This window comes from Scleropages formosus, chromosome 18 (assembly GCF_900964775.1).
Source record: "Scleropages formosus chromosome 18, fSclFor1.1, whole genome shotgun sequence".
NCBI lineage: Eukaryota > Metazoa > Chordata > Actinopteri > Osteoglossiformes > Osteoglossidae > Scleropages > Scleropages formosus.
This window is the reverse complement of record NC_041823.1, coordinates 20,274,230-20,300,856: the sequence shown is the minus strand read 5'-3', so window position 1 is coordinate 20,300,856 and position 26,627 is coordinate 20,274,230. Positions and strand designations below refer to the sequence as shown.

The window sequence follows — 26,627 nt, the reverse complement described above, 5'->3', positions numbered from 1 at the left end:
TTCTCAAGTGTACTGTAGTAAAAACGCCTCCTTAAACTTCAGTATGCAACTGTCAGGAGGTAAGTCTGGTAGTGTAATGGTCAGAAACATCACATTTACATTACATTTAAATTTTTTCATTTAGCGGATGCTTTTATCCAAAGCGACGTGCATGTCAGAGAAAATACAATTTGTGCATTACATTAGGAAAAAGAGAGACATAGTTGCAGACACATGATTCTTAAGTAAACCTAGTTTGTTTCTTTTCACTTTATGCACTGATGTTCATCGCACGAGTAGCTGCACAAAACTCAGGATAGACTAATCCTGATCACCTTCCTAAATTTTTTAAAGGTAGGCAAACATTTACATACAATGCAGGAGTAGCGGTTGTATAAAGGCATATCTGGGCATGATCATAAAGTTACGGTGCATGAACATTTACACCATACATGAGCTGGAGGGAAGTGAGTTTGGAAAAGGTGAGTTTTCAGACCCTTCTTGAATGTAGACAGAGTTTCCGCAGTTCTGAGTGAGAGGGGGAGGTCATTCCATCACAACGGAGCCAGAACTGAGAACCTCCTCGCTGTACCTTTCGTGCGCAGGACCACCAAGCGAGCAGAAGTAGACGAGCAAAGGGGTCTGGCTGGGGTGTAGCGGTTGATCAAGTCCTGTAAATATCTGGGAGAAGTTCTACTGATGCATTTTGTAGACAATAACCAGGGTCTTGAATTTGATCCGAGCAGCTATAGGAAGCCAATGCAGAGAAACGAGTAGAGGAGATACGTGGGAACGCTTCGGCAAGTCAAACACAACTCGTGCAGCAGCATTCTGTATCAGCTGCAGAGGTTTGATGGCAGTAGCAAGAAGGCCACAGGAGAGAGTTGCAGTAGTCGAGATGGAATGACACCATGGCCTGGACAAGTAGTTGGGCAGAGTCAGTTGTGAGGTAAGGACGGATCCTGCGGATGTTATGCAGGATGTATCTGCAGGTCCAGTGTGTGGCTTCGATGTGCTGAGAAAAAGATAGACTTGAGTCAATCGTCGCTCCCAGACTCCTAGCCGAGGAGGTAGGAAAATGAGTGAGTTGTCCAGTTTGATCGATAGATCGTGACAGGGGAACAGGCCAGCTGGGAGGTGGACAATCTGTTTTGGACGGGTTGAGTTGGAGGTGATGATCAGACATCTAAGCAGAGATGTCAAACAAGCAGATAGCAATGCGTGCAGAAATGTCTGATGCTCCAGGTGGAAAGGAGAGGAAGCGCTGTGTATCATCAGCATAGTTGTGGTATTTGAATCCACAGGAGGCTATGACCAGACCGAGGGAGGAGGTGTAGATCGAAAAGAGAAGAGGGCCCAGTATCGGGTCCTGCGGGACGCCAGTTGAGATAGGCAGAGAAGAAGAACAGGAGCTTCGCCAGACCACTTGACAGGATCTGTCAGATAGGTAGGACTCAAATCATCTTAGTGCCACTCCTTTGATCCCAAGCTGACTAAGAGAGGAAAGTAGAATCTGGTGGTTGACGGTGTCAAATGCTGCAGACAGATCGAGGAGGATGAGGACCGAGGAGAGGGAGGCGGCTCTAGCTGACTGGAGAGTATCAGACACCGCCAGAAGCGTTATCTCCGTGGAGTTACCAACTCTGAAACCAGACTGATATCCATCTAGGAGGTCGTTCTGGGTGAGGAATTCATATAGTTGATCACAGGCTGCCCGCTCTAGGGTTTTAGGCAGGAAGGAGAGGAAGGAGACTGGTGTGTAGTTTTGAACTAAGTTGGGATCCAGGGAGGGTTTCTTGAACAGAGGTGAAATGAGAGCAGTTTTGAAGGCAGCTGGGAAACAGCCAGAGGAGAGCGAGGAGTTGATGATCTTAGAGATGAAGGTAGAGAGTTGCGGGGAGATGATCCGATCCTATCGTCACTCCTACAGAACAAGCAAGCAGGCGGTGGCTCTGTATGATATCAGGAGGTCGGAGATTTCAGATTATCATTTATACTTAAAAGACCCATGATCAAATCCCATCTCCTGCTGTAGTACCTTCAGCAAGGTATTTACACTGATTTACTTTTTCTCACAGCTGTACAAATGGATAAATAACTGTGCATAGGTTAACACTGTAAATCTTTTTAGAGAAAAAAGGGCCTGCTGAATAAAAAAAAATGTAAATGAGTACTTAAACATGACATAAATACAATAGTAATGATTACAACAAAGACTAAGAAAACCATTCCAGGCACTTTGGATCATATTTTTTTATTCAAAACGCATATTTCTATAGGTTTAACATCAGGGGGTCACTATGAAGAGGACATTATCATCAGCCCAAAGCTTGTCTCCAGTTAGCCCCGCCCACCCCCAAAATATTTCCTCCCATCCTCCCACTGACTCCTGCACCTCAGTAGGAATAATAATTATAACAACAATATAATCATAATAATAGTAGTCATCATCATAATCCATTTAGCACTAGTATAGAAATATGAAAAATAACAAAGAAAATGTAAATGAAAAATGTTTTTGTTTTTTGTTTTGATCAAGGGAGACCCATGCTGCTACAAGCTTTTTCTCCTTCTCTCCAGCTCTTTCTCTACTCTCATGTACAGAACGTTACCATAACCAACAATAAATCACACCTCTTCTCTTCCTTCAAATAGTGCTTTGACCTAAAGGATGATGGCAGTCTGCAGCTGGACCGAGGGTTGCGTGCTCCTTACTCCACCCGTTCCTCTAAAAGCCAAATGCATTAAGTGCTTGCAGGGACACAGTCTTTGTCTTTTTGGGAATGTATTTATGCAAGAGTGTCTGTTTGCAAAAAATGACTCAAGAGAATACCTATGTATATATTGTACAATAACAGCTTGTTACACTAATGCCATGCACATTTTTTGGAAAATCCCCTAGAGGATGAAAAGACAGGTTTATACCGCTGTTTTAATCCCGTTGTTTTACTGGCTATGATATTTGTCAGCAGCTGCGACAGGGTTGAAGGGGGAAAAAAATTACTTTTTGTTATGATGCTCTGAATAATTATGACGCACAGAAAAGCACTTCCTCTCTGTCTCTCCCGACTTCTGCTAACGATTCTTTGAGCAATGCTCACACTGCTGGGTGAAGTAATGCTCTTCCATGTGCTCAAGGTTAAGCAACAATGCAACCTCTGTCCAAGCATCTAAAGTGGCAAATAGCTCCATAAATAAAAGCTCTTTAAAGATTATTGTGAACTGAACCAAGTTCAACAGGTACAGACAAGATTTTACAATTTCCAAGCTGTGAGTCAGAGAAAAAACGAGGAAATTCCTCACTACCCTTAGTTGGCTCCTGCTACCCATCACATGCCATATCCTGCAAACATGAAAGCTGTCACCTGGACAGCTAGCAAAAATGATTCCGATCAAGTCTGATATGGTCTGGCTCTAACGCACTACTCCAGAATAGAGGGCTGACAGGGTTCGAAGGCAGCCCTCTAGGCTTCGGAAGCAGTAGCGTCACGCATCTCTTGAGAACGGAGCAAGGAGGGCTGAGGTCCAATTAAGAGAGCAGTTCAATTGGTGATTTGTCATTTAGATACCGCTGTCTTCATTCTCTTCTACATTGTTTTGTGCTGCCCACTGAAAAAGTTTCTAGCTTCGTGCGGCATGAGCGCAGATCACTGGAGAACGGCAATCAACTCGGAAATTGTGTTTTTCCATTTTCTTAAATTATTTCCCTCCCGCTATCCAATGTTACTGCCATGACAGCACAATAAAGATCACAGCATGGCGCCATAGCTCTGTGGATTGTGGTCTGAACTAGCAAGACTAATCAGACATTAGTATTTGATTAATGATCACGGGTGTGAATAATATACAACTCGATGTCTCACGTAGGGGCTGACAATGTTTGACAGGGCACTTCTGGACCGGCCTGATACAAACAGGGGTGCTAAACAGCATACTTTAACATAACTAGGACTCTCATAGCTAAGTTCTCATTTAATTTATTCTCTCCAAACAAAGGCTATAGTGCTTCTGAGTAGCCCTTAATGGAACAAGTTAACTTCAGCAGAGCAACACACTAACTTACCGTTTCGAATATTCTCAATGGAACAAAGGTGTAATTCACCAGGTTGAGGGTACTGAATCACACACTCTTGGGCCATGTGTAATGAGCTTTTTTGGTTTTAAAATAAAACGCTAGAACCCTAAAATACTGCTTGTACAGGACATGATACAAGGCGTGTTTCACACTTAATGCTTGACAGTTGGAAAATCCGGAGTTTAACTACTCATTACTTTGAAGATACACAGGTTTCCCAGTAGCACTTGAGTCAGGTCTGGTCCCACACCCTGTTGGAAAATCTGGCTTGTTTTTCAGACTTGGTTTCTGGTTAATCGGTTGAAAGAAAACCAGTTTACCAGTTGAAACCACCTACCTCCTATTTGCATCTATAAATCTATATTTATATATGGTCATATCATACATAAGCTGATATGAGCATGTTCCCACCATCTTCACTAATTTGGACCACCGGCTTGATTATGTTTCCACTAACCTCATAAAGCTGGTAAACCAGCTGATAATGAAACTGACTCAGAGAGTCTACTAGCTAAGCAATCTTATGACCAGCCTGACCAGCACAAAATCCAGTCTGCTATGAGCAAGGCTTTGTCTCAGGGGAATTCTTGAGTGGGGTCAAGGTGTGCAAAACGCATCAACCCAACTCAAATCTGCATCCTACCCAGGTACACATTCTCCAGTCTTCCAAGCATACGCACATAGGCACAGAACTGAACACATCACCCAGGACCCCAGTGCTCCAAACATACCTGTGTTCATGTCCAGTAGTTTAATTGGCAAACATCATCAATCTAAACAAATACTATCATAGAGGCCCTCTGGGTGTCAAGTAAGCCAGGGCATTTCTAGAGCTCAACAACCACCTTTTTCAGAAATGGCTGCAGACGCCATGCACCCCCTCCATCCACAGCTCTCACTCCAGATGTTTCATTCGGCACATTTCTCCCAGAATAGCAGTAACTGGAGAAAGAACAGTAACCAAGAAAGAAACTAAGACAGGAAAAAACAAAGAATGAAAGAAAGACAGAAAAAAATATTTTCCAGTCTAATGGGTTTTTCTCCTTTTTTGTCTATGTCACATATGTTCAAGTCTGGGCGCTGTTAGGTGGTGCGTTCTGGGTCACAGTTTACTCCCACTGCAGGCATGATCTCTGCCCCTGAGGTGCGTCACACGTCCACAGTCCTGTGGGCATCTTTTCCCACTGTAGCAGTGAGTAAGGCAGGAGTCTTCTTTACGCACTTACAAGGCCAACAGCATCTTAGCAAGATGGACACCCTCACTTCTCTATGGGTTATCGCCTCTGAAACCTGATAACCACATAGTGCCTGTTATTACTCAAGCAAACTGACTCCAGAAGCTGAACCACGACCTCAGACAGATGTGGGAGGCGGGAATTCTTGCATTTCCAAACGCCCAATCCCTCCGCCGCTGGGCGACGCTCTGTTTCTGTGACGCCCCAAGGGTTATTAATCGGTAAAAATAAGCAGCTGAAGGGCACAGCCAGGGCTGCGGAGCGTGGCCGGGCTCGGGGTTTTGGAAAGTCGGCGGGAGCATAGCTGGACGTATCCCATGCCTCTCGTCGCTGTTTGCCGAAGTCCTCCAGGCGCTCTGGGGTGAGCGAGCCACGAGTGTGTGGTTTCTCAGTCTTCATCTCCAGTAACGCTTGATGTTCATTATGCCCAGAGATGGAAAGCCCTTTCTGTTAGGCTTTCCATCTCTGTCTTTGCCTCTCCCTACACTCTCACTCTCACACTCTCTGTCTCTCATCCTCTTTGCCTGGAGCTTAGTCAGGGCTGTCCTCCAGAGGACAGCATTCGGAAGTCCGTCCGTAGGCAGTGCATGTCCCTACAGAGCTCCTCCCTCCTCCATCCCCAGCCTCAGTCCTGTTCCCCCAGTAGGTCAGTGCTGGTACTAGTCTGTGTGGGGGGCAGTGGGCGTGGCGGGGGGGTATGATGCAGCCGGCGTGGGCTGGGCCCTCCCCCACCCTCACTGTCAGTATTGGAGGAGGAGGGGGGTGGCGGCGGGGGGAGGCGGGGCAGGGGGGCAGACGAAGGAGGAATGCGGGAGGAAGTGGATCTCAGGCTCTGAATCCGCCTGCACTCCTGACAGATACGGATGTGCGTGCAGCCCCGTGGGGGCACTGTAGGGGCTGGCGGAGGCGGAGGTGTCGTGTTGGCCCCCAGTGGGTCCTCCAGCAGTCGCTGTGGCCCCGGCCCCATGTCCGAGGGACCCCCCCCAGCCCCAGCTCCGCCAGTCAGGGGCCCTGAGCCGCTGTAGAGCTTTCCATTGCTTAGACGCATCTCCCGAACCAGTCTGAGAGGCCGTGGGGCCCCCAGAGAGAGGCGCGTGGGGTGGCGGGGCCCCCCGGAACCTGTCAAAGGTCGGCGTCGCCGCGAGCGAGAGCTCTTCTTACAGGAGATGGCGTTCCGAAACTCTGTCAGCATCTCCTGGCACACTGACACCTGCGAAAGGGAAAGGGTCAGGAGAGAGAGTAGGGGTGGGATGAGACAGGATAGATATATTTAGAGAGACAGAGCATTTGAGAGAGAAAAGAGAGCTGGGTATAGAAACACGGTACGAGGCACTGAGGGCAGAGGGTAAAACATAGAGAAAGGAAAGAGTTTAAAGGTAGAAGACAGGGGAAGAGCAACAGAGTGATGGGAACAGGAATATATGACAGGAGCGGAGAGGTTAGTGCAGTGCTGTCACAATCACAGCTCATTCACTTGGACTTGTAGACAAGATGCAAGACAAACTCATTTTATATATATTTGATGAAATGAAATACGAAACATAAATAACAAAGCAGTCGCTGCGACGCACCGTAACACTGACACACAAGTACCTTTAGCACAGGACACACAGACAGTCACTCATGCATGAATTCGCGCATGAATTCACTTCTGGCTGTGCCTGAACAACACAGCAGCGGGCACATTGTGCGCCGCTAGAACAAAACCTCTGACTCTCACATTGGACATAAAATTGTTTTACACTGCTGTAACTAAATTGGGGTTTCTTAAAAACAGCTGGAATTATCGTTTTTTTTTTTTTTGTTTTCCTTCGCGATGGCTTTGCAAGTTTTCTCATAAGTTACTGTCTGATGTAACTATACAGTAAAATAAGTGCAGCCCTGAAACTCGTGGGGAAAGCAGCAGAAAAATCAGAGTAATCGGATTTGCTTTCGTCTCTTTGCTGTTGCATCCATGTTCGCCTCCACTTAATGGCTACGAAGCAGAGAAAGCAGCATACGTGATTCTCCGGGACATGCTCACGTTAGCCGCTGGCTGTTTGTCACACTCTAAACTGCACAGTATGACACATGGGAGCTACTGTAAATGCAGTAAAATAAATGAATGAATAGATGAGCAAGCAACCATTATGTCCCCATGAGGCACTTATGAGGGCGACAGCTCAGCCCTGGCTAATCAACAGTCTCTCATCTCAGTGGAACCACCGAGGGATCCCTGCTGGATTATGACAAGCTGCTTTCAACTTAAACTGTACTATGGTGCTGTAAGTCGGGGGGCCGCGGTGGCGCGGCAGGTTTGGCCGGGTCCTGCTCTCTGGAGGGTCTGTTCGAGTCCCGCTTGGGGTGCCTTGCGATGGACTGGCATCCCGTCCTGGGTGTGTCCCCTCTCCCAGCAGCCTTGCGCCCCGAGTTGCCGGGTTAGGCTCCGGCTCGCCACGACCCCGCTTGGGACAAGCGGTTTCGGACAGCGTGTGTGTGTGCTGCAAGTCTTCCTCCGCACTTGGGACGAGCACATCTGCTGGCAGAGCAGTCCCTCTCTGTCCAGATGTGACTTTTACACTGTACAGCAGAGTACACTTTACTCTGGAGGCAGAGCGGTAACTCACGCAGAAAACTGATGAAATGACAAGCATTCGCAAAGACGCGGTGAGATGGTGAACGAGGCAGATTATAGTGTGCGAACAAAGAACAGCGTCATAGTGGAGAGGCTCTACAAAGAAGGTATTGTTAGATAACATTTACTGACAGGTACAAATAAGAGAGAGCTTTGTGCAGGCAAACGCTGTCAGAACATTACAAAATCACGTTGAGCAGTACTTATAAGCACGTCTGACCAAAAACCTTCTTAACAAACAAGGCCATTCCCAAGGAAAAAAAAGCGGCTAAAACGAACTCAGACTAAATCCTACTCACAATAATACACAACAGCACGGTCACAAGAGCACGAATTTGCAACGCTGCCTTCGGCGACCGCGGCGAGGGGGCGGGAGCCGTCGTTACGCCCATGCTCAATGCACAGCACCCCTCAGTGAGGCACACGCGACAGCACCCGCACAAAGCAGCACAGCGAGGACGCACCACAACAAACACATCGGCGAGCCGCCGCGGTGACCTACTGGGGTGGGTCTGTGAATTCGGCCGGGGCGAGGGTGGGGGCGTACCTCCTCTGTCTCGGCCGAGCGGCGTGTTGACCACACAAACTCCATTATGGCCACGAACACAGCAATGATCAGGCCACAGATGAGCACCACAAATATGCCCCCGATGTTTTCCATCCCAAGGCCTGGCGGAGACAAGCAGAAGAGCAAAAATAATGGCACGGTGTACACAAAGCTGTCGACAATTCTCTCTCATGTGTCGGGGTTGCTTGTACTTCATCTTGCTCACGCGCATACGCACCGTCAGGCAAAGAAGTTGTTCGTGACTTGTAAGACAACATCTCGAGACCTGCCCCGATTTAGCGATTACCCCATCCCACATTTGGATAAGATACCGTATCAGGTCCACACTGGATGACACACCAGGCGTGATGCAGCAACGGATTAGGGACCAGACACTGACCCTTGGCCCGGTGGTCCTCCTCTTTGGGGCACTGCCCCCCCTCCCACCAGCGCCGCTTCAAGATCTCCAGCCGGTTGTTCTCCTGAAGCTGCAAGATGGCCAGGGTGATCTCGTCTCTGAACGGAGAGCCTGCGAAGGCACAGCCGTAAAAAGTTTTCGCGTAGTGCGGGGACGAAATTCATCCGCAGACAACCGATCTGTGAGCAATGTTCATTCTGGATCGCAGCACTTGCTGTTTGCCGAGATTCTTCGGCGAACAAGCATTTCCGTATAAGGCCCGGTCCAAGACGCCACATCACCTGTCTTACAGTCTTAACACATTTTTAGGATAAAGACCAACAATGAAACTACGAATTCAAACATCCTCACAGCCGTCACTTTTTCTAACCCCCTCCCGCCCTGCTCACCCAACGGCATGCCAATGCCATAGCCCTTGGTGTCCAGCAGGCCTCCGATCTGGGTGAGGTTGCAGTTGTGGCGGCGGTGATATTCGTTCATGGTGCTCTCCAGCAGAAATGCGTACTTGGAGTTGAGGACACGAGCGATACCCTCCTCGGTGCTCTTCACGAAGACGCTGGGCTGCTTGGACTGCATGTAATTCCACATGCGCTGGTATGTCTGGTAACGAGAATTCTGGCATGGGGAAGATGCAGGTAAGCAAAGTAAGCGAAAAGTAGAATCATCTGTGCTACCATCACTGAGCTGAGCAGCATCATCGAAACCAAAAGGATCCTACTAAAGGTGAGCCGCAGCACACCCGCTGAGAAATCGGCTATTTATTCTCCAGCTAAGCGACACTGTAGTAAGTTCGAAAAATAGCAGCTCTTTCAATGGAAACACAAAATGAGGGATGCAGACACAATAGCAGAGGCAGTCTGGCACCACCATGGTCGTCCCCACACGCTGACAAACACAGATGCCAGCACAGATGCCAAAGCACTTACACAAGTAAACACAGGCGCCCAGCCACTTAACACTAACAAAAACAAAACGCACGGAGGCGCACGCGCAAGCAAACAAGGAGACGCCCTCAGACAGCACACGGGCGCAAAACACAGTGCAGACACAGTCCAGCACAACAATTCCAGGAAAAACAACTTCATACACTTAATTCAAACGCACTACAGATACAAACAGTTACTGGAAATAACTGCAAACACATGCACGCAAAAGTACACTTTATCTACCTATAAAAAAAAGCAGAGATACTGTAAAAAGGCACGGTGTAATATTGGAAAGGCCTAATCTGACACAACCGTGTGAAGCAGAACAGAAAGGAAAGCGGAGCCGGGCAATACCATGAAGAAGGTCATGGTGCTTCCTCCGTGAATGGTGCCATACTCGATGTTGGTCTGGTCGGCAAGGTCATCCGGGGACTCGATGGGCACCTCCATCCTTTGCACAGTGAGGAAGGCAGCCAGGTTGGCCGTGTAGGATGAGATTATGATCAGCGTGAAGGCCCACCTGGACAAGAAGATTGAGAGAAGGGGCGAGTGTCACACCCACACGAGAAGATCCATTAACCTGTGCTTGGTCTCCCAAAAACTCCAGGAAGAAAGCAAGGTCATGGCTGAGGGCATTTACGGTTTGCAAGACCAGAGGGATTCAATGAGGGGTGTGCATCCGGGCGTTAGGATTATAGCAAAAAGCTGTGCTCACTTCTGAGAGAGAGGGGCATGCAGGTGAGAGGTATGCAGCAGCTATTTTGGGGTTCAGTCCTATACAATGCTGCAGCAAAACTGATGGCTCAACATGTTTCAAGCCACGGATGCTGTTGGACAAAGGAAGTAGAGAAGAAGACAAAGGAAGTCCAGCAGACTCACCAGACCCCACTGACGCAACGCGTGGACAGTGCCCGGGGCATGATCTCCGAGCCTTGCTGCATGAAGCCGCCCACAGGAAACCACAGACTGTTGCCAAGGGTGTACTGGTTCTCCAGCATGTCCCTGCGCTCCCGCAGACAGGGGTGGGGGTTATACCACTCATATGGGCTCAGTCTGGAAGACAGAGAGACCTCAGTAACATTAAACTGACATCTCTACTAGCTGAAATTATGCTTATGTCCGAAGTAATTGGGCAGTAGAAGTATATCCCTGTTTTATTAAATTCATTTTATTTAACCTTTACTGAATAATCTCTTTTCGGATGAGTGTGTAAGGCAGTGGCTATACAAATTCTCGGGATCTCAGAGTCCGCCTTGTCGTTAGTTAACTGGTTGCTCAGTCACGTTCGACTTCTTTTCTGCTTAGTAACCAGGTGTATTTACTTCATAACAAATTTAAGCAATTTTGTGGGGAATTTGTTAGAATAAACTTTGGAATCAGGACATTTCACTTTTGTTCATATATATTTGTAGGGAAAAAAAAATTCTTTTATTTATTTATTTATATTTGTTACCGTCTTTGTACTTTTGTTTTTTCCTAATGTTATGGATCTAACTGGCCAGTTTTAGCTGTCAATCACAGTTTAATCCTAAACCAATAGTAACACCTCCTTATTTTCAGCCATTGTCTGTGGACTTCATTCACCATTGTTTATTTTTGAATAATCGGAGTGAGTAGCTGAACTTGACAACCTAGTTCATTCATATTCAAGAGAAGCTGAACGTGAATGACCATCAGGTAAAACAAGCAAACTACTGAAAGTGTGGACTCAGAGTCCGAACAGGGGGAGTTTCGGAGATAAAGCTGTTGCGAGTTGCAGTTTTGAGATTTATCAATTGTCCCTTGCTTTCTGTTACATTGGGACAATTTTTCTTTCACAGACAGTGAGGGAAGATTGTTTTTACAAAAATGTGGGTATCTCTTTGTTTAATATGTAAAAATGAAGAACGTACAGTGTGAAAGTTCAGCCACTGCTGGGCATTACTGCTTACTCCTCTCTTCATGTTACATCACGCAGTGATTTTAAACTATTTTTAATTTAACTTGAAATTTTTTAAAATATTAAAACAAAAGCTTTACATAGTATGTACACACACACACACACACACACACACACATTCTCAGAACCGCTTGTCCCATACGGGGTCGCGGGGGGACCAGAGCCTACCCGGTAACACAGGGTGTAAGGCCGGAGGGGGAGGGGACACACCCAGGACGGGACGCCAGTCCGTCGCAAGGCACCCCAAGCGGGACTCAAACCCCAGACCCACCGGAGAGCAGGACTGTGGTCCAACCCACTGCGCCACTGCACCCCCCTATACTTTACATAGTATTTCTTGTTTATTATAACTATATACAAGATATTTATAAAACCTTAGCAATAAATCGAGGGACATCTGTATTTTATTTTTAAATTTTAAATATTTAAGTAGGGGGTGCAATGGCGCAGTGGGCTGGACCACAGTCCTCCTCTCTGGTGGGTCTGGGGTTCGAATCCCGCTTGGGGTGCCTTGTGACGGACTGGCGTCCCGTCCCGGGTGTGTCCCCTCCGGCCTTACACCCTGTGTTACCGGGTTGGCTCCGGTTCCCCGTGACCCCGTATGGGACAAGCGGTTCTGAAAATGTGTGTGTGTGTGTGTGTGTGTGTGTGTGTGTGTTTGTTTGTTTGTTTGTATTTAAGTATTTACTGATTGCTTACTTAAAGGAATTTAAGAGAGGCCAGAAGTTGATGAATGCTGCACATGCTTATGACATTAACTAGTAAGCAGCTGGTACTGAATAGGTTGTGATTTTTTTTTGTATATAAAAACTTTTCCCTTTAAAGGGTACTGCAACAGGTTCAATCGCACCCGGTGCAGAAAAACAACACAAATGGATTTGCGCTCACTGAACAAACTAACATGGTGTCTCACTGTGCTTGGGCTGTGCAACTGGACATGAGTACAATTCCCACTCAGTCCATGTGGAATTTACATGTTCACCCTGTGTTTGTGAGGGTTTCCTCCCAAAGACACGCATTTCAGATGGATGGATGACTTCTAGTGGGCAGTAGTGTACATGCATGTGTTTGTGTGCACATTACGTTGTTTTGTTGTGCTGATTTGCCGTATGTCAATGAGTGAAGGAAGTTCAGCATAGTGTATCTAAAACTAGAATCACCTTGGATGAAGGTACCGCTTAGATGCTAGTTAATAATCACTGAAATTTGCTTTGGAGAAAAGTGTGTGCCACATAAATGAATGTCAATGTAAACGTGTTGGGAGGCACAGAAAATCAAAGCTTCATTAAAGAACTTCCTTCTAAACCTGAAGAAATGCCCCGTAAGTTACCGTAAGCAGGTGAATTAAATGAAACTTCTCGTTCTTCTTTGAATTCTCGTAAGATGAAGGTGCTGATCTCAGGGGGGTAGCTGTAGTTATTTTTACTTAAAAATGTATATGAAACCTGTTAAGCTCTTATTAAAGCTGCTTGTGGCTTAGAACAAGTTTTTTTTTTTTTATTAAACTAACCGCATTTTTAGTGGAGTATTGCATTTTGCTACTCTCCCTACCTTTTAGAATAACACACAACAAAACATGATTTAAAACCATTTGTTTAAAAAAAAAAAAAAAAAAAAAGAAAAAATTCACCACAAATATTGCTTTGAATCTTTCAAGTGACAATTTCAGTTCCTTGAGTGCCAATTCAAATCTATCCTTGGGTGAGAATCCTTTAATCATGTGATTTTTCAAAATATAGAATTAGTAATTGCCTTATTACCGCACTCCATACATGTACAGATGTGGAAAATTGCTTCCCCAAAGAAATTTTCTTGACAGAACAAGCAATATGTGCACATTTGTTTTTAGGTCACATCCATGTCAGTGTGTGTCTTGTGCACAGCTTTAACTTTTTGGTTTGAAATGAGCCTCACCGTGCAGCCAGGAAGAGCACGCAGCTGACAGCCAGGTACGCCAGGAGCATGAAGAGCCACACGGCTGGTGAGAAGGGGTCCAAGAAGGAGAAGTAGCCTGGCTTCCGTCCCTAGGTGGGAAATCACAGCACCACATTAGCGCAGTACTTTAACTGTGGTACTCTCTTTGGCCACTGGAGCGCAGGAATCTGTACTACATAACTGCAAGGAAAATGCAAGCTGAAGAGTGTTTTTATTTAAACTGAGTAATATAAACTGTACAATATCCATAGTACAACACCCGACCTTTGCTTTTAGTTCTCACTTGTTTTTCCCACCCTTCCCTTCGGCTCTCACCAAATGGACCCTGTAGAGGATACTGATTCCGAGCGTCATGAAGGGTTTGGAGAAATCGATGACTTTCTCCCTCTCTGACGTGATGGTGAAACCTGCCACGGCTAAGTCTGCTTTCTGTGGAATCGGGAGAGAGAATTGGGGTGCTGTCAGACACCAAGGACAATGAGAGGGGGATGCAAGACAACACCATGGAGCTGACACTGGAGACTGGGTCCATAAACCTGGACCCTAGATACCGCTCGTATACATCAATTACACAGTAATTGATTAACAGGGAGGCTAATTGCCCTGCGGTGCCAGGGGAGAACGGGGCCCTTGTACAGCATGTGAGTGCCACAATGGGACTGCACCACAGTAATTGAAGTATACCATGGCATAATTAGTTACTGAGAGTTGCTCATTAGCCTGTTAAGGAGTCTGTTGTATCCTCACGGTCAACCTCTTTCCATTGAGTCCTCACTGCAGGGGAGGTGTTGTGTAGCAAGCTGGAGGACTAACAGGGTACTAGATGTGAGCATTTACCCGGTTGATGAGCTCTCCCACCATGCCAGTCCAGGAACCATTGGGCTCTGGAGCCCCGTACAGCCCATCGTCCACCAGCTTGATCCGGAAGGAGAACTTCAGAATGTCGGCCAGCTCTTTCAGCATATCCACGCAAAAACCCTCATACTGGTCGTTGCCCTGGAAGTCCTGGTAGTTGTCTTTACGCATCACATAGGGGTTCTCCTGCAAGGGGCATATTGCAGAGCTTGCACGTACGGACACGGCGGCTATATACGAAATTCCCAGGGCCACAAACGTAACTCAACCAGACCAGCATAACCTCCACCCTAGTTCAATTCCTCTTACCAAAATGGTGGTGACGATGAGGGTCTTATTGGCCAGAGTTTCAGACACATTGATGTCCAGTGTGGTGGAGTTCATTGCCAATGTGTTGTTGGAGTACCATATCCCAATCTAACAGGGAAAAGGGAAGATGGTAGGCAGAACAGAAATGTGGGAAAAAAAAAAAAAAATGTATAGACTGCAGCTGAATCAGATACACCTCACAGACTCTTAAATGATTTTTGAGAACATACTCATTTATAAAGTCCCCAAACCCAAAACTGCCACACTCACATAAAGCCCATGCCCAGCTTTGATCGCTAACCTCTTTGTGACCTCCTCTGTGTTTCTCCAGAATGCGAAGAGTATAATTTGTTCTCTGGCCTTTGCTGTTGAACTCCACTCGCCCAGTCAACCCATCGTACTCCACCTGGGGTTTAATATGCACACAGGACACGGGAAAGATAAAGACTTAAGAGAAATGCAAAAAAAAAAAAAAAAAGAGAGAACGTGTCCCAGTCATCCTTTACTCAGTTGCCCAGAATGTTTTGTCCAGAGCTCCACAAACAAAGAGTATTCACATAGAATAATAATTTCTAGAGAAAAGGAACACCAAGCTGACAACCAGCAACTGGGAGAAAAGCAGGGAATCCCTGGAGACTTTGAGAAACAAACAGTGTGTAAAATCAACAGAGAGATGCAGAGGACACAAGAGACAAAGCAGACAACAGACATGAGAGCATATTGATAAAACAAGCTAGAGCATAAAAATCTACAGTAGGAGTGGGTGACAGAGAAGACTCCGGGAGGCAGAAATAGCAACAAGACAGGGTATGATCAATGCTGCTAGGGAGTCAGAGAGCAGCCATGACCACTGTAGGTGTCAAGAAGGTACTGAACATATAGAAACCAGCAGCCACACTGAGAAAAACAAACACACAAAATCCGAGGCAAAGGAATGCTATGCAGTGAGCAAAGGGAAAACAGATGATTCAGAGGTCTTCAAATTATACTGTTTATGCCGATGTCAATATGGTACACGCTAAGACTACAGCTGAAAGAGAATGAGAAGGGCCCCTGACGGCCAACGACACTGACCATGCGCAAGTAGTTCATCAGGCTGGTGCCGTGCTGCCAGATCTGCGGCGAGGTGCAGCTAAGGGGCTTCACCCCAATCTCCTGGCTGCGGTTCAGCTCACGCACGGCGCCCACCACTACGTGGACTGCGTCAAACATCAGGGCTGACGACAGCTGCAGGTAAATGGCAGGGGGGTCAGCAGGTGGAGTAGTGGAATCGAATGGCAGTCAAACAGGATCATCCGGTCACGTCCACCAAAAACTGTCTCACCGGTTATGTGCACTTAGGAAGCGATTCAGAGGGACGTGCCACTCCCCAGGTTATGCACAGCTACGGAGGTTAGTAAATCCCCGTGATTATGAATAGATAGTGAGAGGAGTGAGTGAGTAATTAAGGTTTTGTCTCAGTGACAACAATAGAGTGTGAGTAGGAGAGCGGGTTAGTGAGTCAAGGAGTGAGCGAGAGATTAGTTTATGGGATATCACGTAGGCAACGTACAATCGAATGGGTGGGTGACACGGTGAGATCCATCTCGCGATAGAGCCAAGACACTTTGGAGCAGGGGCAAAAACCTACCGCAGGCCCGGGGTAGGGACTAATGTCACAACCTTCTCTCCATGACAGGTTGAGGCTCCTGATGAACTCCAGGTAAAATGGGTGGCTGGTGTTGAACATGGAGAAGCCCACAATGTTGGACTGGTCATCCACAATGTCATCTAACCTGAGCAGGGGAAAATCCTGGAAGAAAGAGGCAGATGTCCTTGTACTACAGAGATGCGAAGGTGCTCTAGGCTACAGTGTGGAAAACAGGGTATGATTGAGAGGAGAGAAGGACAGGCCTGTGGAATGCACCTGTGGAATAACTGAGACATGGTGCTACGATGATACTTGCATGCATTGTTTTTTTCCTTACGACGCTATATTCCCCCAAAAAAAATCCACCTTCATTTATACAAAGACCTGGCTTCCTTTACAGCCACGTGATGGAGACGGAGGTGACGATTCTTACCATAGTAGTGAGAATGTACTTGTAAAATGCCGATGTCATCCCCAGCTCTGATGCCTGAGGGGCAAACAAGCAGCAACAGACAAGTTTCAGACTGCAGTTTTATTATCCTTTTTACTGCTATGGGCTCATTTTCTGGCATGAGCAGAGAAAGACTTACAATAACATCTTTTTTCTTCCATGTAGTGCTTCAGGTGCTTGCCACTCCTTTCATAGTCTTTTCACTCTAGTAATTGCTAAGAGTCTTTGAAAGCCCTGTCCATAATTCAATCATCCTCCAGCTACAGGAGTTATGCGATGCCAGTAAGAAATAAATACAACCATTCCTCACATAACAGGGTTAATTTATTCCATGAAATAACCCCGTTCAGAAAATTTCCGTTGTGAAGGGGTCAACTTAAAATGAATTAAAATTCTGGTGTAAATTGTATGTTTATACATGAGAATGATAATACCAACACATGTTATTTGTAATATTTGTAACAAAAATTTATAACTTGTGTGGCAGGTAGCACAGTGGTTTGAGCTGCTCCCTTTGGATCCAAAGGTTGCGGGGTTTAAATTTCATCTCCTCATATGGTGCAAATAAGCAAGAAACTTCCCCTAAATTGCTTTAGTAAATTACCACACCATGTAACTAGACAAATAACTGGAAGTAGCTTATTAACTTACTAACTCACTAAATTAATAAAAATACACTTGTCTGTTAATGTCATATTTCCGTTCACTTATTATCAATAACCGTTTGTCCAGGGCGGAGTGTAGAGTCTCTCCAGGAGACAATGGGTGTGAGTCAGGGTAAAATCTGGACAGAGACATTATGATAATTTTGCTCGCAGACTTTTATGACAGAAAGAAGATTACTGCAGACATTATGCAGTAAAAGGGGTTACATAGTACCAGGGTATTGGTCAGAGCTCTTGCCTTTTGAAGGATACAGATGTGATTCCCAACACCTCTTGCAGTACAATTTAGTTGAAGGCATTCTCCAAAGCGACTTTCAATGTTAAATTACAATTATTTACCCATTTGTACAGTTGGACAATTTTTACTAGAGTACTTTGCTCAAGGGTACTACAGCTAGAGGGGGGATTTGAACCTGCAACCCCTGGGTCTAACAACAACAGCTCTACTAGGTGCCCTAAGCAGCCAAGCAAGGCATTTACTCCAGCTTGCCCCCTTAAAAGTAACCCATCTGTATAGCCAGGTAAACCACTCTAAGTATAACATTGTAAGTGGTTTTGATTTGATTGATTTTGAAACTCAATGTGATGGGAAGTAGACCTGCCACATTGCCTTGTGCTAAATATAACCGTTTATGTACATAATTAAATTGGTGTTTTTTTTCCCTTTTCTTAAATGTACCCAAGAGTTTTTACTCCATTTTCACTTTTTTGTTATGCTAAATGACTGCTCTGAACCCATAATTAGACACGGCAGTCGTGTTGTCGCAAATTACCTGTGTGGGGTTGACGGCATGCTTGTGTCATCATACTGTTGGTTGCGTCTTTGTTAAGACTACACAAAAGGTATGTATGGGAGTTAGATCACCGCATTATGGGCAAAGATGCTGCTGCAGGAAAAATAAGCCTATTGTATGAAAAATAGGTGCGTATTTCCGCAAGTTCTCGTAGCAGTATTTTATTTTACGGAACCCTGTCATATGAGGGCTGAGTGCATATTCCCGAGAGTCTCACTATCTCTTTCCCATAAATGGATATGTAACAGTTTCAGCTGCATACATATTTCCCATACTTACAGACATATCTTGTTCTTTGGTCATTATCAACATAGGGGAAAAAGTTTCGTTCTAATCCATATGTGAAACACATATGGTCCTTTCAGCGGGGAATCCTGTTATCGCACTAAAGAAAGATTCAGCAGTAAACAGCTGTTTTATTAGCAGTAGTAGATTGAACGCTGCGGGCAATTCTGACCTTTTTAAGGATGAGATAGGAGATGGAGGCGTTGGCGTCAATGATGATGGTCGCCACCTTGTCGTCACGGATCTCCTTGAGCAAGGGGGTGGGATCCAGGTTGTCATCAAGCATTCTGATAGACAGCGTTTCCCTGGAGATGAGGAAGCGTCGCACCAGCTCCTCCAGTCGCAGGAGGCCTGGGGTTGGAGCAAACACAGGGGTTGGGTTCAAGCATCCACCTTTTTAATTAACTTGCTAAAAAGAACCGCTTTCTGTCTTTAAGTGGCATTGCACATGGCATAGTAAAATGGACTGAAAATGTAAATAAGAACGCTTAGCTTCTTTGGAACCTCTGTTATAGGTGGAAGAAATTCCCAGTTTCACAAAAAATGATCCTGTAAGCAGAGTGGTAATGACCTGATGCAGCCAAAACATTTAATTAGTTTGAAGGGGGAGGGGAAAAATCGATATTCTTCCTCTCAGCTCCCAGTCACATCCATCTAGCAAAACTGCATAATGAAGCCACAGCTTAGTGGAACGTACAGCCAATGGGGGAACCGCTCATAATTCCAGTAACCAGAGCTAAAACTGAAACTTTTTCCGAGGGATGCTTTTGTCCAAATTCAGCAAAATTTCTCAGCAAATGCAGCATCTTCTCATTCTTTTTTTTTTTTTTTTTAAATATTCTCACTCTAGAAATAAAACGGAGTGCTCACTGCTCTTTGCGAATTCTTTCCTTTAACTTCCATGTTACAATACACCAGTGTCAACCATCTGACTTTTTTTTCTTCTGGAAAGCACGAGATGAGAAGAGACAACGCTCAAGTTAGCACCTGAGTTCGTTTTTAGGGTATTCACCATCCGGATAACACCTAAGGGCTTAAACAAACCCTCACCCTGGCAAGCCAGCAACGTTTTTTAATATTTTTCCTTAAATTGAACTGAGCGGGGGGCATGGTGGCGCAGTGGGTTGGACCAGGTCCTGCTCTCTGGTGGGTCTGGGGTTCGAGTCCCGGTTAGGGTGCCTTGCGATGGACTGGTGTCCCATCCTGGGTGTGCCCCTCCCCCTCTAGCCTCATGCCCTGAGTTGCCGGGTTAGGCTCCGGTTCCCCGTGACCCCACATGGGACAAGCAGTTCAGAAAGTGTGTGTGTGTGTGTGAACCGAGCAGCTCTAACCGATCCCATCGACAGAGACTCCCTAAAACCAGCACACAGAGGTCTAAAGTGAAGCCCATTTAAACAACATGAGCTCATTGCTCATCCTGCATCGCCATCACCCTAAATAGCCCCCCTGAGAGGATGATTGCACGAACACCTGTTCCACCACCATGGCAACTCCTTCCTTCCCAGAGCGCAGCCGGCTGGGTCATATCCCCGGAGCACCAGCGTGAGTCACGTCTAACTGGGGGTCCTCCTTGCAAATGGAAAAGCACCGGCCCCCAGAAGTGAAATCCCACCAATCCATACCCGCGGCTGGCGCTGAAAAATTCCCTTTTCTACTTTGCGACAGACTTCTCCGCACCAGCAAGTGTCGACCGCGCTCGCTGTCCACACAGCGCCGGTGTCGCGTTGGGCTGCGTCTCCTATTGCAGGCCAAATAAGAACAGCAAGAACTGGAAATCGATAGGCTCCAAAGCGCAAAGGCTGAACACACAGCCATCTGTTGCAGCTGACATAATTAAGAGTGTTACCAAGTAGGCGTCATAAGAAATCAGTTTTATTTTTGCCATTTGTTTTTTGCATTTTATAAATATATATGTAAATTCACAGCTGAAATGGCTGTTTTACTTAATTTTCCATTAGCATGGCATAATTCATCTATTCCCAGCTGCAAAAAAAACTCTTGCGGAAAAGGTCACACAAGCCTTTGTTTAATGTTTTCTTGCGTGAGTGTGCTTCTTCTTTTTTTTTTTTTTTTTGCTTTTCTATGCTGCCAAGATCCAAGATGGCATTGTGGATGTTCACTGGCGCTGTGGCTCGTCCCATCTTCTCTCCGGTCCGCGTGAACAAAACGAGCCGAGAGCAGTCCTGTCTGAGCCGGCGAAGCCCCGCTGACCAGCGAGACGAACTGATGTTCAGAGCGGCGCTCGCCTGTCATGCCGCTGAAGCCCCCAGAAGGCGCGTACGCGGTTGTCTGCCAGTCTGAACTGCGATGGTGCTCCGGCGAACCGAGCATGCGAAACAAGCTCAGCCTTAAACCACTGGAGCATCAAAGTATGAAACTAGCAATTATGTTAGCACGGTCAGCCTGCTTTGTCAACAGCTCCAGCACACCACATACAAAACAGCAACTCACACTCGGCCTTAGCGCAGAGCAAGCTGGCTGATGGGTAGCTGAAGGAGCGCAAGATGGCCCCGACAGCCAGGCTGAGGTCCTCGTTGCTGGGGTACAGACTGACCGAGGCAAAGCGCAGGTATGGAAGTCTTGGGGTCTCTTCGGGACCAATTTTCACATGAGGGATCTAGCAAAGAAAGAAGAATAAAATAGGGAAGGGGTGACATTCAACACCAAGAAATACCACGCAACTGAACTCTTTCGGCTGATTCCTCCGAAATGTGTTTCGCGCCACGGCAAGCCTGTCGACCGACGACGGCGTGGTGTTACATGCCGACGGCAAAAACACAAGAGGAGGAAAAAACTTGAAATGGACATAAGATGACGAACCGAAAGTCAGAGATCGACACAAAACCCATTTTACACCGGCCAGAACGCTGCACGCCCTTGTTGCCCTAACATGCGCGACGGACGTCACGCGCGGGATCCGAACTGCGCTTAACAGAGCGGTCCACCACCTCGGATGCGGAGCGTAATCGATCGAGGAGTCTCGGACGTGAATTCATAACGGCGAGAGGGTCGCCGAGGAAAATCTGAGGAGCTACAGGTGAGGTGCGTTGAGGTGTTTGACTAGTGGGGCAAAAACTAAATGTAAGCGAAGAACAGGGAACGACGTCACGCGTGCATTTCTGTAGAAATAGCAACATGTCACAAGGCTCGAAAGGAGGTCCTCACCTCCTTCTCTCCACATATGTGACTGACAGTGGAGCCGGAGGCAGGGCTCGAGGCTGGGCCGATGACTGACACCACGCCCTTCGGTAGTATCTGACACACTGAGGTGGGAGAGAGGGGAAAGAGAAGGAAGGCGAGAGTCAATGTCCCTTTCAAATAAAATTAGAGCTGTGTCCTCTTTGTTGCTTAACAGCTTTGTCACATATTGATCCGGTTGGCAATTTCGATCAGCTGCACAGATAACCGCAACGCAAATGTGTGCTTTGCTTTGCGGCGTGTTTATTTTGCAGGAGCTCTAATAGCTGCGACGGTCTCGCTGCTGTCGGGCCTACGAGACGTCGCCGGAAGATCAGGCGACGGTCCGGCGCATGTGCACGCGGGCACCCCGGCGCGTCGGGAGGGTGCACGCCGACAACTCACTGGTGTCCGTGGTCTCGTACTGAGAATCTCTCTGCAGCTCAAAGATGTCCACCTCCACACGGGCCCGAGCCGGGCCCTCCATCACACTGTTGATGTTCTCACGAGCCAGAGCCAGAGCCAAGCGCTCCCCTCGCCCACACACAGACTGGTCATCCAGGATCGCCGCTGGCGGGGTGGGGGGTGGGGGGAGGGCGGCGGGAGACACAGAGTCGTCTCACAGGTTTTATGCCAGCAGGAAGAAATGCACGTTATCGCAGACGCACGAGTCGCCCATCAGTCAAGCAGGGGCGGCGCTCACCCATTCTGACAGAGGACAGCACCGGGGCCTGGCTGCGGGAGGGCGGGGCTTTGCTCAGCAACAAGAGGACAAAGTGAATCGACAGCAGCAGCGCTGGCAGAGCCGGCATCTTCCACTGCTCCTCATGGAGAACGGTCTTCTGGCTGCCTGTTCCGCCACCTGCTGGACAGGAGGACCCCGTTAACGCCACCGCACAGGCACGAAACTGGGTAAGCTGAGATGCATTCATTCACGCGCCGCAAACAAGCACATGGACACATAAGCGTGGACACAAATACTCACACTCAAGCCATTACGGCATTTTCGGCTTTCGCTAGTGCAGCGCAAAGCGGGATATTTGCTTTTCGAGCGGATGGATCGGGCCGAACGAGCCAAGCCAAGAAGCAGGTCCAGGAGAAGTCCCGCAGCTTAGGCCCGGGTCGACGTGGGCAGCGACAGGCTGTGAGTCAAACAATGACCTCTGTGTAACCTTTCACCCCGATACCACGGCAAAGAATCGGAGCCGCGAAGCAATAGACGTTCAGCCGAAGACTTTTCGCCCCCGACCTTTCTGAACAAAGAAGAAGATTGAACATCTTTATCCGACCCAAGGGATGAAAGAATCACCACACCCCCCTTTCTTCTCTCCCTCCCTCTCGCTCGTCCTCTCCCGGATTGATGCCTCCGTGCCCAGTTGAGTGTTTCAGTGGGCGGATGTGTGTTGCCATGTGTGTGATATTATTCTGGGTCACAGTGTTCCTGCTACAAACCGTTTTTCAGTTTTTTGACTAAGATATCAGGACACAGTTATGCAAGACATTACGATAAGCATGAAAGCATCCCAGGTACCGGTATAAACGATCTACGTTGCGTGCTGTTAACCGAATGTAAACCGTTATCTGAGGGTCCGGCGTAGGAAAACACGAAATAATTAAATCGTTCGCACACCTCCTCGGCACGCGCTACCTGTGCTTCCCTTGCTAAAGACGCAGCGGCAGAGTTTGATAGCGTATTGATTGGGAGGGCGAAGAAACGCGGGACTCACAGGTGCAGTCAATCAAAACAATAAGTAATCTGTCAAGAGGGTCACTGCATTCTTCGCAAGGCACCACAGCGCTTATTACCTGGGAGCAGATTGACCCGGATGGCCAGGCGAATTGGCCCGGACGACAAAACCGCAATCGATGACAGATGAAGCCCATACTATTTCACTGTCAGTCACAGCTATTGAGAGTCCCAGAGGGTGGGGTGATTAGTACACATCAATAATTCCTGTTTCCAGGGGCCTGCTAAATACAATGTGAGAGAGCAAGGGAGAAAAGTCATCGATAGCCTGAGGTGATGTAAAAATACATGACCACGCTTAGAGGAGGTCCGTGCATTTGCATTAATGAAAAAGCGGAGCAAATCGTACGTATCTCCGTAATGACGGGCAGGATCTATGTCGCATTCTGCTGTAACCTTAATCCTCCGGGTTACGGTCCGTTGTCGCCTGGACTGGGATGGAATTGGTCTGGACTACATTCTATAGGTACTTATTGAGACACTTGGATTTTGCTTACAGCTGTAAGTCACCCACAGAAATACGCGAAGGTAAAGGAATAAATAAATATCAGGAGAGCGCGCGCGCCCATGTTGGAGTGTGTGTGTGCGTGAGATCGTGTTGTAAGTGTGTTCCTGGCGGTGCTGTGACTTGGCAGTGCACTCACAATGTCTGCACGGCCTCCATTATAACAGAGAAAACCGTAAAATCTGTGATCTTAATTATCAACAGAAAGAGGCAGAGAGAATCAGAGGGGGGAGAGAGTGGGAGAGAGAATGGGGGGGCGGGGGGGGGCAGAGCGAGGGGGGATGTGCATACAGTCTGCACCCTCAGGCACCAAGGCAGAGCAAGAGAAAAATAGGAGGACATGGAAAGAGAGAAAATTAGCGAGGAGGAAGCCAGTCTAGGGGGAAGGCAAGGGGACAGAGAGCGAGCGGGATGAATATGCAAGGGGGGGGGGGGCGGGTGAGACTGTGAGGATTGCAGAAGCTCCATTTGTATTTGCATGTAACAAGTCAATGTGACAGTAATAATAAAAGAAATATGAATCATCGGCATAATTAAGTCTGAGGTTGGAACGGCATGAATGGCGGCGGATTAAAGAACCGTAGCACCGGCCGCCATGCGAAAGAATTCCTCCCCACGTTACAATTAGCAACCGTCGCCGGCCAAAGCGCGCGTCTCTGACAGCGAGCCGCTCCCTGACGCGGAGCACCGAGCGCGACTGTAGCCCAGAGGAAATCGGGCAGAACTCCAGAGGGCTTTCTGGATTCCGCACAGAGAGGGCCGACGCGCTGCCGCGCACCTTCCCGCCTCTCCGTAGGACGAGTCTGCGAGTGCTCAATAAACTTCAAAACCACATCATAGAGCACCAGGCTCCCAGTGTATTGACTCAGCAATGAACTCTCGCAGAACTGGCAACGTCTCCCTTCCTTCCAACCGCCCCCTCTCTTTCGCTCTCTCTCTCTCCAGCTCTCCTCCGCTTCTTCGGCGGAGACGGTCTCACCGTGGCGGAGAGTCTCTCCCCGTCCCGGGAGTTGACGCAGACACCCGGGAAGATTAGCACCATACCCTGACCTCAGACACCATCGCTTCCCTGCTCATCAAGCGGCCATCCCAGCCATGGCAACACAGGCCGCGACACGTGGACACCCACGCTAACGGACATTTGCATACAGCGGCACATTCGAATGACACGCTGTCTTAATGAATACGCATCAGGGCATCCAGCCGCACGCCGGCTCACTGCAGGTTCCGGAATGCACTCCCCCCCCCGCAGCAGCGAGTAGATCCCCGATTCTTTGAGGAATAAAACTCACGGTGATGAATAAAAAAAAAAAAAAAGACTTGCCGTTTTCCAGCCGAGAGTCGGCCCGCGCTCTGGACTAACCGAGAATTAAGAGGTTATCAGTCGATTTGTAACCGGAACGAGCTTTGTCAACACTGACCTCCACCTCAACTAGGGATATAAAACTGAGACCAGGTAAAAATGTGCAACGCGTGCGCGCACTCGCACCCGCACGCACACGCGCTCACATACTCGGCCACACATACGCACAGGTTGTACATTGAATGACTCAGATGACATTTGCTCTCTCTCCTTCTCGTTGTCAGATGTTGCTGCCGTGGCAACAGGAGAGCAGAAGAGGGAGAGAGCGAAAAAGAGCCGCAGAGCAGGTGAAACGGGGCTCTGAGCACCAGAGCCTGGCGGTGGTGTAAAGCGAGTCTTGGGGGCCATGCTTCTGCAGCCTCTCCATTGCATAATTCTGTCATCCACAACCGGAGCTAAAAATGGACAGTACGAGCCAGCAGTGAAGCGGTGAAGGGCATCAGCACGAGCCATCTTCATAAGCCAGCGTGAGGTTTTACACCAAGGACATCTACATATGCCATCTTTACAGTGTGTGCCCCCCGCAGGAGGACTCTGGCACTCAGGCCTGACACATCCTTGCGAGACCCCTCCGCAGGTCCCATCCTCACACCTTCTTCTGCCGAACGATCAGAATTTTTCTTTTGTTGCTTTTTTTTTTCTTTGTCGCATGTTTACGAAGTCCTTTTTTTCCTCATTTTTTTAAGAAAATATGTTGCATGAATCATTTGCAAAAAGTGTTAGAAACACATTTACAGTGTTGGAGCTGCCAGTTGGCCTTGAGTTTCCCTTAAATAATCCATATATGGCTTTGGAGTTTCCATTAAATAATTCATTTGGTCGGACTCACATCTCGCAGTGTTATTTTATGGATGCGAATGACATGACATATATATGAACTGAGCTCGTTGCAGCTCGACCAATATTACAAGAGGTGGATGAAATTAATACGGCACACCGGCGCGTTCATATCCTGCAGATATTATCCCACAGTGTAATTAAAAACAGTAAACGTTTTTTCATACTTGGTTCTGAGGGCTAAAATGTTTATCCTCTTATTTGTGTTTTGTCCTCATGGAAATAACCATATGATAAAAAGAATATCAAAACACACGAATGGCTGAATATCTACGGAATTGTAAATATTCAGAGCGGGATTAGCATAGCCTTGTTTCATAGCTGAGTGACTCATATCGGAT

General features: G+C 47.4%; 1 protein-coding gene across 2 annotated transcripts; it reads right to left on the bottom strand.

The window, feature by feature from the left end:
* Positions 1 to 4,465: 4,465 nt before the first annotated feature.
* On the bottom strand, positions 4,466 to 22,657 carry grik5 (glutamate receptor, ionotropic, kainate 5). 2 transcript variants are annotated; one of them, XM_029260145.1, is made up of 19 exons: positions 22,538 to 22,657; positions 22,240 to 22,404; positions 21,823 to 21,920; positions 21,109 to 21,274; positions 18,830 to 19,008; positions 16,896 to 16,949; positions 16,463 to 16,624; positions 15,907 to 16,059; positions 15,134 to 15,238; positions 14,833 to 14,940; positions 14,506 to 14,709; positions 13,984 to 14,097; positions 13,648 to 13,757; positions 10,674 to 10,847; positions 10,149 to 10,314; positions 9,258 to 9,483; positions 8,851 to 8,979; positions 8,406 to 8,572; positions 4,466 to 6,499 (listed from the first exon to the last, which is right to left on the bottom strand). In XM_029260145.1, the coding sequence occupies exons 1-19, from the start codon at positions 22,644 to 22,646 to the stop codon at positions 5,915 to 5,917; spliced, it is 3,174 nt and encodes a 1,057-aa protein (XP_029115978.1). In that variant the 5' UTR covers positions 22,647 to 22,657; the 3' UTR covers positions 4,466 to 5,914. The 2 variants fall into 2 exon arrangements, with proteins under 2 accessions (XP_029115978.1, XP_029115979.1); XM_029260146.1 differs by having other exon boundaries at positions 8,451 to 8,572.
* Between the last annotated feature and the right edge of the window lie 3,970 nt (positions 22,658 to 26,627).

Excerpts from the sequence above, each read along its gene's own strand:
- grik5 (XM_029260145.1), bottom strand. The coding sequence starts at position 22,646 with ATGCCGGCTCTGCCAGCGCTGCTGCTGTCGATTCACTTTGTCCTCTTG. Across the intron at positions 16,625-16,895 it reads AGTACATTCTCACTACTATG|GATTTTCCCCTGCTCAGGTT; the intron begins GTAAGAATCGTC and ends TCTTTCTTCCAG. Across the intron at positions 6,500-8,405 it reads GAATTCACAGACCCACCCCA|GTGTCAGTGTGCCAGGAGAT; the intron begins GTAGGTCACCGC and ends TCCCTTTCGCAG.